This window comes from Syngnathus scovelli, chromosome 18 (genome assembly GCF_024217435.2).
Source record: "Syngnathus scovelli strain Florida chromosome 18, RoL_Ssco_1.2, whole genome shotgun sequence".
NCBI classification, from domain to species: domain Eukaryota; kingdom Metazoa; phylum Chordata; class Actinopteri; order Syngnathiformes; family Syngnathidae; genus Syngnathus; species Syngnathus scovelli.
The window spans coordinates 9,510,211-9,521,992 of record NC_090864.1 but is presented as its reverse complement, the minus strand read 5'-3'; the positions used below and the strand labels follow the sequence as shown (position 1 = coordinate 9,521,992).

Here is an 11,782-nt window from a genome sequence, read left to right as displayed (position 1 = left end):
GAAGAGGGTTGGACTTTGTTTTAAGTAGTCCCTGCTTATCTACTGTACATGCATGCTAAGTGAAATATTTATTCTGATGTCCCGCTGATGTCAAAGCACTTCCCGCAATGTTCTTGAATAAAAATATGAGGTCTGGGATGTCCCACAGATGCTCAGTTCAAAGTACTGTATTTAGTTTTGATTCACAACAATACATGTCACTGTCCAAATGGAAATTGAAGTGATGAATTAGATTTTGAGATGTTAGTCAAGGCCATAGATAATTTCACATAAGTCTAAAAGCTTTTTAACACTGCATTTAGTGATGTTGAAGAACTCATTTATTGTGTATGTGCTATTGTCTCATGCCACGACCTCAAATTAATTTTTTTCTTCCAATATTGATAAAAAAAGAAAGTTACTTCCTAGTAGGCTGCAAATACTTCAAATTATTCTGAGAAATATTGCTTTGCTGGAATAATACTTATAAGCAGATTATTCCACCCTTCTTGAGCCATATAAGAACATTTTGACATTCTAGCGCCCTCTGCTGTCGACGGGCATTAGCGTCCAACATACCCTTAGGTTTGCATTGTTTGTCTCGTAACCAACCCAGAAAAACAGGCAAATATTTTTTATTATTTAATGTAAAACAACTTTAAGCATTCACAAAAGCATTACATAAATGCATTATTTACACTGGATAATATCTTAATTTAATAATTCTATTATTTCTATCTATTGCTAGTGGCCACAATTGCTGAAAAAACTGGACATAATATATTGTGATCAATTACTTCTGAGTGCAAAAGATGATATTTGCACCTTAACCTAACAACAGTGATCACTTTTAACCCTTTTCTTGTCAACACGCATAAACACTCCACTATAGCAAGCACTTTATTTCACATCACAGTCACCATGGCAACAACCCGAACGCTGAAGACAGCCTGATTTTGCCTTGTGGCTGCATCATTTGTGTTCAAATAAGCATCCCATGATAAAAGATGCTCCTTTTTATCTGTTCCCACTGAATATCAACATTCAGTGAGGACACTTTAATAATGAAGATGATTCAAAATAAGATTTTCAAAATCACTACTTTTTTTAGCCTTGGTGCACTCCATACGGTTTAATGTGCCTGTACAATTGTATTTTTTTATTTGCAATTCCTAATAAAATACAAATAAAAATAATGATGAGGAAAAGACCACCCATTCTTTGGCTTGATGATCTTTCATAAGGTACCTGACATGTTTATCATGTTATATTGGAAACCTTTTTTATTTTTTTTTTGTCAGAATTCCCCGTTTGCTCCATCCACTTGGCATTAGTGCCATCTGGGGGAAACACAGCACACCGCACTTTTTCAAAAAGTAACTTGGCATTTCCAAAAAATAAATCACCACACATGGAACCTTCAACAGGTGTCTCATGTGTTTCCAAATTCTGTGATGCCCTCATATGATCTCTTTGAATTGTTTTGCAAAAAGTCCCCCATTGTGCATCATATTGTATGTTCTTAACAATTACAGCAAAAACATTGAGATTATTAACTCTTCGCCAAAAAGTCACTCAGAACCACGCAATCGTGATTTTAAGGACTTTATTAGTGCACACCTTTATTTGAGGTGAAAATAGAACTTTTTGTCTGTGCAGCACACAAATGTGGACTCCAACATGATCATGTAAGATCCTGGTCATGCATGATGACGCAATTAAAAGGAGTGCTGAGTCGACTGTTTTTCCCCTAATGGAGGTTATTAAGTAAATTAGTAAGACACGTATTAAATTTTCAACCTTCCCATCACGAAGTGAAACATGCTGTAAAATTAGATCCAGTGCGCATGCGCCTTCTGGTGATCCTCCTGTCACCGCGTCCGTGCTCTGCCTGCTTTCCAGCTTAGAACATGCTTGGAACTGAACCTCTAGCTAGATAATATTAATGCAAAAAAGATAATATATAAAAAGGAAAAAAAGGAAAAAGAAAGGTTTGCAGACTGATTTGGCATTTTGCAGCATATGGAAGATACGTTCAGAGCTTGCATGTAGAAATAAGGGCATGGAGCGCTCCTGATCGGCAAGCAGAGCCATCCGTGCCTCATCTCGGATCAGTGTCGATGTCTGGAGGTCTGGCCATGTCTGCAAGAGAAAAAGGAATTCAAACCAAGGACAGTGTCAGCCTGCTCCCCTGTTTCTATTTCGTTGAGGTGGGTCAATTCATTTGTTCATTGGATTATGTATACATTGAAAAGCGTGTGCCATCATTTGGCTTATGTAGGTCAAATAAAAATCGGCCAGATTTTACACACAGTAACGTCGAAATTAAATGATCTGCTGTTTCTAGACCTAACATAAAAAAATAACACATCAATTGTGTGGTAGAATATAAGATTAAGTTTATGTTGCAGCGGCATAAAAAAAAAGCCAAACTGTTCATTAGGGACTCATCGGCATTTGCAGGAAATTACATTTCAGTCAAAAATAGAAACACGAGTGGATTTAACATGAGTCGAGGGCACAAGTGTCAAAGTCAAGGCCAGGTAGAGGATGCTGGGGGGGAGGGTATCATTTTTATCCACTTTGAAATGATATGAGCCAACAGGACATATTTACTTGTTCATATATTCTTACAAAATGCATTTAAAGTCAGCAGAATCGAAAATATTTTTTCCCCTTCATATTTAGATTGCGTGATGTTTAAATATAAACAGTAGACATTTGTTATAATATTAATTTTGAAAAAATACAATGATTGATCAGTTAAATATATTCATTTCATGATTTATTGATTTGTAATATACACACGTGGTTTCAGTCATGACTCACTTTGAGTGCAAACATCAGTGTAATGTCGTCCCCCCCGCCCCCCACCTCCCAATAAAAAGTTTCACACACCTAGCTCCGGAGGACAAGAGCAGAAAGCCACAATGAATCCGTCAATTGAATTGCTTCCACTTCAAATTTGATGGTAAAACAACCTTTCAAAAAGATTTCATGTACTGTAGCTTGTGGTGACTGCCTCTCTTCTCCAGCTTGACAATTTATGCATGCTCTAATTCACCAGTGGCCCGTGGCTCGACAATCTAACTGCTGTCATATATTATAGATTTGCCTCTAATGCTGTACGATAGATGTTGCATGACTCTTTTGGTTATATTTCACACAAAGGGACTTTCCTATATCTTCTCATTTGGTTGACAAAGACGTGTAAAATAAGAACTCTTAGATTTGAGTAGGCAATTGCTTAAGTATCCTTGCCTTGTATTGTTTTGCAAGAAGAAGTAGCCTTATCAAAATGAGGTCAGTGCTGAAAGTTCTGCTTGGCGAATTATACCACTTGCACATAAAATTATACCCACTCCAGCTAATTCTTAAGTCGGTCACTAGTTGACAGAGAGCTTAGGCGATCATAGACGATTCAGCTCAATCCTCTTTCATATATATTTATATATATCGTATATAAATAGAAGCTCAGTTTTATTGATTGTAATATGTGTGAATAGTGTCATTTGTGTAACACTGAAGGATAATTTCTCCAACACATTTTCTGAGGATTTGCCTGAGTGGGAGGATGATTAAAAAAAAGGAAAACAGAGCCTCGAGGAAACCCATTTGCACTGGGGGAGTCCTGGGACTTCTAAAGTATTGTTAAAGTGAGATCAACCAGATTTAGGATGCAGTGGCTAAAAAAAAAAAAAAAACAATGTAAGCAAGTCTGTTAAGGAGGTTAGTATGGGAGATAGAAAATGAATTTAGGTTAGAATACAGTATATGCTAAATTAGGCAATAACAGAAGAGAAAATGTAGGAGTGGTTCAAACTGATTTTATTTAATGAGTTAGTGTAGCGTAAGGAATTGCTCATGAGCACATCAAAAGTACTCAGGATATAAACTAGCGTCTTTCCATGAAAGCTTTCTCTGTCTCCAAAGCGGCAGTCCTTACAGATGAGCAACTGTTTCCTCATTCTCATTCGAATCATTCTCTCGGAACTCCGTCGTTTGATGCCATGAATTCTAATTCATTCCAATCACTCTATTAAATCGTTTGATCCAAAATATTTGCTCGGCCTCTACAACTTCAGCATCCTGCTGTAATCACGTATGAACTTAAATTAAATTAGAAACATTGATTTTTTTTGTATAATTTCTACTGCTGGTTTTGAAAGGAATTTAAATTGATCAATACAAAACAAAGTTTTGAGAGGTAAATATCTATCCCTACCTCTGTCCCTGCCAAAATGACTTCTAGTCAAGGCCCAACGGAGCCCCATTTCCATTTTTACACATCTATTATTCAAATGCCAGTGTCTTTTCTCTGATCTCCCCTTGCAATCACTGAAAGGCTGACACAAACGTGTTGAACTGCTCGTTTGCTCTTCTCATACACAACGTCAGTTGCTATCCACATAATTGCCAGTTAGAAGATGATGCTAAACATTTCATGAGTTTAAATTAACATTTATTTAAAAGACTTTTTGCGGTGTGAGGATACACTTTACGGAGAAAACTGAGCAGTAGAAGGAAGCCGATTATTTTGGTGTATCCTAGAACATTTGGATTTAACATCAAAGTATGAATATGTGGGATTGATGAGATTTTATTTTTAATGTCATCAACTTCAGATACACAGCTAGAATTTTACTATTATTTGAATTTTACTATTCGATTATTCTGTCAATTAATCGGTGGATTGTATCACAGTCTTCTGTTCATGGAAAACTTTATCAACTATCCCCAGAAGATGCAAACTGAAGAAAGACTGAAAGTAAAGAAGTCATGCGGGGTTTCGCAAACATTCAAGCCCACATAAATACACCCACACAGCAGCACCTGGGGAATGGAGCACTTCAAACGAATTACCATCAAAACAGTGAATGAACATTCTGAGCATGGAAAAGGCCATCTACGAAAAGTGCCGCAAGGTAGCAGTAATTCAGCCTGTACATAAAATGGAATTAAATTCCACATGGTGACTTCAATCAATCTAATCTAAATCTAATTTCCATGCCTCTAGCCTTATTATCAAATCAAATTACTTTTGTCATTGAAGCATAGCGTTATGGAGAACATTTGTAGCACTTAGCACCTCGGTAACCTTATATTTATCCTCTTGACATTTTTGGCCGGACATTTTATGCTTTCAATTTTCTGCCTCTTGTGTTTCTTCTCTAGCTGCCTATCCTGGTGTCGTCTATGGTCAGCTTGTACTTCCTGGAATGGACAGATTTGTTCAAGCCAGTGAAGTCTGGCTTTAACTGTCATGACCGCAGTCTGAGCCTACCTTATATTGACCCTAATCATGAGGTCATCCCTCTGCTGATGCTCCTCAGCTTGGCTTTTGCAGGACCTGCCATCACGGTATGACCAGTCAAATCATTACTGGCTTCGAAATTCTATAAATTTATCCAGATCCGTGTTGACTAACCAAGTGTGTTAACAGATCATGATCGGGGAGGCCATCCTATTTTGTTGTCTTTCTCGAAGAAAAAGTCGATCTGGAGCAGAAGCGAACATCAACGCAGCTGGCTGCAACTTCAACTCTTTCATTCGGCGAGCAATTCGTTTTATCGGTATGGTTCTTCGTGCACCGTTGGTTTGTTTTTACTTTTCAGGTTGACACTTGTGATTTTTCCACAGGTGTTCATGCATTTGGTCTTTGTGCGACCGCCCTCATCACGGACATCCTCCAGCTGATGACGGGCTACCCAGCCCCCTACTTCCTCACAGTTTGTAAACCCAACTACACCACCCTAAACATCAGCTGTGAGCAGAACCCTTACATCATGGACGATATCTGCTCCGGGGTGGATGCTGTCGCAATAAACCAGGGCAGGTCAGCTTGAAATCATGAATAATTAAAATCATTTTAAAAATGATTTGCATTGAATTATCTTTGTGTCCTTTGCAGAAAATCATTCCCGTCCCAGCACGCTACTCTGGCATCTTTTGCAGCTGTCTATGTTTCGGTAAGTTTGTGCAAATGCAAATATAAAAATTCCCCCCATTGGCTGTTTTGAATGTTTAATATAATCACAGACTTTGGTGCAGAATGAACATAAGTGATTGTGTCAACAGATGTACTTCAACAGCACACTGACAGACTCGTCCAAATTGCTCAAGCCCTTGCTGGTCTTCTCCTTCATCATCTGTGCTATTATTTGTGGTCTGACTCGGATTATTCAGTACAAGAACCATGCCATTGATGTCTATCTGGGATTTCTGCTTGGTGGAGCCATTGCTGTCTACCTGGTGAGTCTTCCTATTTATTTATAAAAATATTTATAATTTTATTTGATTTTTTTAATACTCATGCAAAAGTCTTAGGTCACCACTAGCTTTGTTTTATGATGATATATAAATAAATATAATTTTATAAATATATATAAATAACTAGAATTTTATAAATATATATAAATATATATAAATAATAAATATAAATTGGACATCCACATCAAGGGGTGCATTATGATCACACTGGTAACATTGTCACTGCAGGAATAGTTCTGCCAGACAAAAGTCCTATTATCTATTTTTCCAAATTAAATTTTTAGAGCTTAATAAGTGTGTGCTGCTCGTGTTCATTATGTAAGTCTTTGCAATCCTGTTTATTAGTTTCTCTTTGCGAGTATCCAGCTTCTCTCTGGAAAGAGATTAAAACATGCATTTAAAAAAATAAATAAATAGACTTTGCTTCATCCTTTTAAAACTTTTACTTTCAGCCAATCCAGTTTTTGATATGCTGGCAGTGTTAGTAATGGTTCTGACAAGCTACTCAATGTCTCCTACGTGAAATATTTTGATGTGTTGCCAGGGTTTGTATGCAGTTGGAAATTTCCTCCCAAGTGAAGAGCAGAACAGTTGTCTCCCTTCCCAGCCTCACTGCCCCACCTGCTCCTTACCACACATTAGCCAAGAGGCAGTCCTTCATCACCTGCAAATGAAAGCCAGCGCATCGGTGGAACCCGGCCTGCCCGCCTCCCAATCTGAAGGCCTTCTGCATCGGGGTCTTCCGCAACAGAAGGGCGACGATAGCATGAAGTGCTCAGGCAGAGATCCGGATGGGCTCTCGTCCCACAGCCCACGCAGCAAAGAAACCGTAGTGACCTTTAGCCATACTCTCCCTCGCGTCCACACACCGCAGGCCATAGCGGCGTACGAGGAAGCGGCCAGACGTCACGCTGCGACCCTTCACCACGCCTCCATGGATTCGAGCCGTTCAAAGCAGCTTTTGTCCCAGTGGAAAAGTAAAAACAACCATAAATGCACTCTCCAGGTGCCCGATTGTTTCCCCCCTTCAGCAGACTTACCTGTTCAGCCCTCTCAGCATCCTCACCACCACGGCAGCATGGAGGTCCGATCCAGCTCCGAACCGTCGGCAATGGGTCTGGAGGCAAGTTTTGAAGCTCACGCATATTTATCCAAACTAGCCACAGGAGCAAGTACCACTTTGCCGAGTAACTGCAGTGGCATAACGGGAGGAACCAGAATGTTGATGCAACCGAGACCTGGGTCTTCACAACTGGTCCACATTCCGGAAGAATCACATGAAAATTACCACAATACCTCCCCAAAAACAGGAGGAGAAGATTCTTCAGTAGATGGCACAGTTCAGGGAAATTGGCAAAGGGCTGCTGAGAAGACGGCGATTTGCAGGACTAACGACGAAGGGAAGAAAGCTCAGCCTCGAATCATGCAAGTGATCGCTATGTCGAAGCAGCAAGGGCTCCTTCAGACCCATTCCAAAAGCTTGGATGAAAGCAGCACTGTTGCAGGTTCCCAGGGCTTAGCTCACTACAGAGCTCTTAATCCTGACAAGGATCCAGGTAGCACCACAGGACCCAGTTCTCTGGGCAGTACCGCAGGAAGTGTCTCAGGCAGCACCGGAGCGATCGTCCGAATAGAAGCACACCCAGAAAACAACAAACCGGTCATCCAAGCTCCTTCTAATGATGGAAGCGGATCGTGGCGCTGGCGATCTCTGGATCACGGCAATGGAGCTGTCGTAGGGCACGGGAGCACAGGAAGCGGGAGTTTGAGGCAATCCTTCGATCTCAACGATCTCAACAGAGACTCCGAAAGCTCAGACTCGGTACGAGAAGGTTCCATTGACAGGAAGCGTACTTATACCACCTCCGTCACCCCGCCCACCGTTACTGTTCATACTAGCCAACCAGAGCAGAAGCTCCATAATCAAAGCCTGTCTACTATTAGAGTCACTCCGGGAGATGTTAGCGGGGCCGGATCTGGAGACACAGCTTCAGAAATACCCTCCAGTCGAGAATCCACACTTCGGCGAAAAGGCCACAATGTCATCCTGATTCCAGAGAGAGGAAGCAGTCCGGATATCACCCGGAATGTTTTCTACAAAGGAGCATCCATACCTAATAAGGAGTGACTGATGGATTCAGGCCCATATATGATCATCAAGCATGATTTGTTTAATCAAAGTCATTTTTTTTCCTCCTTTGGAGCAGTTGCCAAACACAATAACCAAGTTTTTAGTAAAGACTTGGTGCGGTGGTCTTGTGACAATCTCCCTTGAGCCGCTCCACCTGATAAATGAAAAAATAATCAGGCTTATATGGCATTAATGGTGACTTAACTGGAGCTAGTCAACAATTAAATGGCTGACTGTTTAAACCTGTTTTTGGTTTAACACACATGACATCATTCAAGTGACACATGCAAAGGACATCGAAATAAAATATATACCGTAGCCTAGTAGATCGTGAAGGTACGAGCAAAGGACTTTTTTGCTCGTTGTGTTGCACTCACAACTCCAGTCAACAGTCTTCCTATCGACATTCTTGCTCCCTTCGCTAACCAATAAAAAAAAGCAATTGTTTGTATTGTTCCGTTGAAAATGAACAGTACGAGCAAATTTCATTCTTACACAATATTACCAATCATTATATATACCATTTAAAATGATTTACGTAGCATGAGATTTTTGTAAACATTAACTAAAGCACAACCTTTTAAGTGTTGACAGAAATAATCACTGTGTACTTTGTAGCCACCAAGGACACTTATTTTATTATCTGTGATTTACCAGTGGTGTCGATGGATTTTTTTAAACAGCTCTGTACGTTTTAAAAGACAGTATTAAAAAAAAAAAAATACACGCTTTTCAGAATTTGAATACTGCAAAAGAAATGACGTTGATGTTTGTGAGAGCAGTTCCGACAAGGTTGTTGTTTTTGATGAAGGGTGCTATACCAGACGATATTATCTTAGAAAATACATTGTAATGAAAATCCATGTACACAGTAAAAACAAGCAAAGAACGATGACAAAATCGTTTTTATATTTTGGCTGTGGATAAGCACGCAAGAGAAAATTTTGAACCATAAGTGTGCTTAGTATTCCTTCTGTAGCTTTGAAGTCAAATAAGCTGTCACTTGCACTGAAAGTGTTCACTCTCCCTTTGCTGTAGGACCATATCATTATATCCAATGCGTTAGTATAACTAGATGAGGTTGTTTTTCAGGAAAAAAAAAATATATTTATCATATAACATTTGAATATTTTCTGGTATTAGCCATCCACTTCCATCAGAGAGTCGTTTGGTTTTTACGGACATTGTTTGTGGACAATATTAAGGTCAGTAAAAATAGTAATAACCATTACGTCGAAGCATAATTCCGATTTTTACGACTGGTTTGTTTTCAGCTCGCAGAAAAATGTTTCAGGGTGCCTTTCCTCCCCCCCGAAAATGAAATGATGTACATAAGTGTATATTTTAATTTATTTTCCGTAGCCTCCATTTACAGATGCAATATTAAATATTATGTATGACTATCCAATACTGCTGTAGATGCCATCACTCAAAAATTTTTATTTTGGCTTTACCATTTTATTTTACCCAACCTAAAATGAGAAATACAAACTGGAAAAAAAAGGTACGACTGCAGCCCGACTAACAAATCGTTATAATAAATAATATTCCTGAGTTTAATATTCATATTTACTGTGGATGTGTTAGCGTAGCTGTATTGTTGTCTTTTGATACCCGTATTTAATTTGGGGCGTATTAAGGACGGGTTTTATTGTTTCGGGCACTGACCAAAATACAGGACAAAAGTGGCTTACAAAGTGTTGCTGTGCTGGACAGTGATGGAAGAAAATAAAACTTATTACATTCCAGTCAATTATTCCATAAAATTATATCCAACCCCAGGATTTTTCATCTTTTCTGAAAATAGAAAAGGTTTAAATATAGCAAATCTTTACCATATTGTAATTTGATTATCTAATCTGCATGGTTTGTTTGGCGTAATATTCAGTTAATTATTTGTGCTCTCTGTTTTTGTAGCGCCATCTGACAAGGACTGTCCTCGGTCGTAGCAGGTTTTACTGGCACCGTATTTTCTACAATTTCAAACAACGATTTGACCGTGTTCAAAATGCAAACTTTTATACAATCTCAATTTACTTTACTGTCTGTCGGATGTGCACCAGGCACTCTGAATTAAGTATAAATTAATTTCTGTTGTTTTCCTTTTTTTTTCCAAAACAAGACAAATTATGTGTAACATCAATATGAATGTTTTTCTCAATTTCTCAACATTTGGTTCTCGATGCAAGCCAAATGAAACTTGTGTCACTAATATACACTATGTAGTATGTAAGGTTGAACCAGCTTTATTTTTAATCCAAACTCTGTTTTACAATTTAGTGTTCAAGCAACATTTGAGTTTTCTGTGTTTGTTGGGAGAGGACACGCTAGTAGAAAACAAAATATTTCTATATCAGTGTGAGACAGAATAAAAAAAACAAAACCAAAGCAGGTTAAGGTTTGTATGATAATGTAGAGAATGGTGTGATTTTTTTTCTTCAGAAACTAAGTAAGCTTTTTTTGAAACATCTTGCAAAATTATTTATAACAGAGCCTTTAAAAAAAAAAAAAATCAAATATGTGATATATATGATGGCAAATGATGGATGATCTAAACTAGTGGTTATATCTTGTTTTTGCAATGTGTACCTCCAAAGAAAAAAAACAAATACTCTCCAAGTACCATCATACTGACCAACATAAATTGACTAAAATATTAAATGCAATCTTAAAATCCTTTTTTAAAAGCACCTTCATTGCCTGATCTGTCATTTTTTATTGACTAGAAGGAAAATGCACTTCGGTGTCACGAGTCCCATTACTGCTCCTCTCTGGATTTTGGTTTTGATGAATATGAATAAAATGTCCGTCATGAAGAAGAGACGAGAGTTGATGTGCATCAAATGGGGGAAAACTGTGAATTAATGCTCTCTGCATGAATTGTCTTGTGTTGCCACTGGTTGTGTAATAAATGTTTGTTTTTTGAGACTGTGATGAGCTGTATGAATTCTATGCACCATGAAAAAAAAAAAAAATCATCATCTGAGCTGAGTTTAAAAAGGAGAAAAATATTTCATCAATAGTACTTTTATATGTTTGCTATCAATGGTTCTAATAATAAATATATATTGTCTGTTTTTATAACACCAAATATAGTGAATTTAGAAAAATATGTATTTAAGCAATCCAATTTACTCAACTGAGCACGCTGATCAGGGTAGTTGATGAATTGTGCATTGTCTAAATGATTAAAGTTTGCTAATAAAACAGTCAGTGTGCTGGATTTTCTTATTTGGCTCAATTTTGAGTTGTCTAGCTCATATACAAAATATTAGGTGAAACATTTATACACACACAGCTCCAGCTTTGCAGCACCACGTTAAATTATAATGCATGATCATTCATAATATAATATATTATAACACTAAGACAACTGGGGACGAGAAGTGTGGCACAAAAATC

At 38.2% G+C, this 11,782-nt stretch overlaps 1 protein-coding gene across 1 annotated transcript; it reads left to right on the top strand.

The window, feature by feature from the left end:
• Positions 1–1,825: 1,825 nt before the first annotated feature.
• LOC125986254 (phospholipid phosphatase-related protein type 4) lies at positions 1,826–11,603 on the top strand. The gene is made up of 7 exons (XM_049749856.2): positions 1,826–2,189; positions 5,155–5,340; positions 5,423–5,552; positions 5,620–5,815; positions 5,891–5,948; positions 6,058–6,231; positions 6,794–11,603. The coding sequence occupies exons 1-7, from the start codon at positions 2,100–2,102 to the stop codon at positions 8,375–8,377; spliced, it is 2,418 nt and encodes an 805-aa protein (XP_049605813.1). The 5' UTR covers positions 1,826–2,099; the 3' UTR covers positions 8,378–11,603.
• Positions 11,604–11,782: the final 179 nt, after the last annotated feature.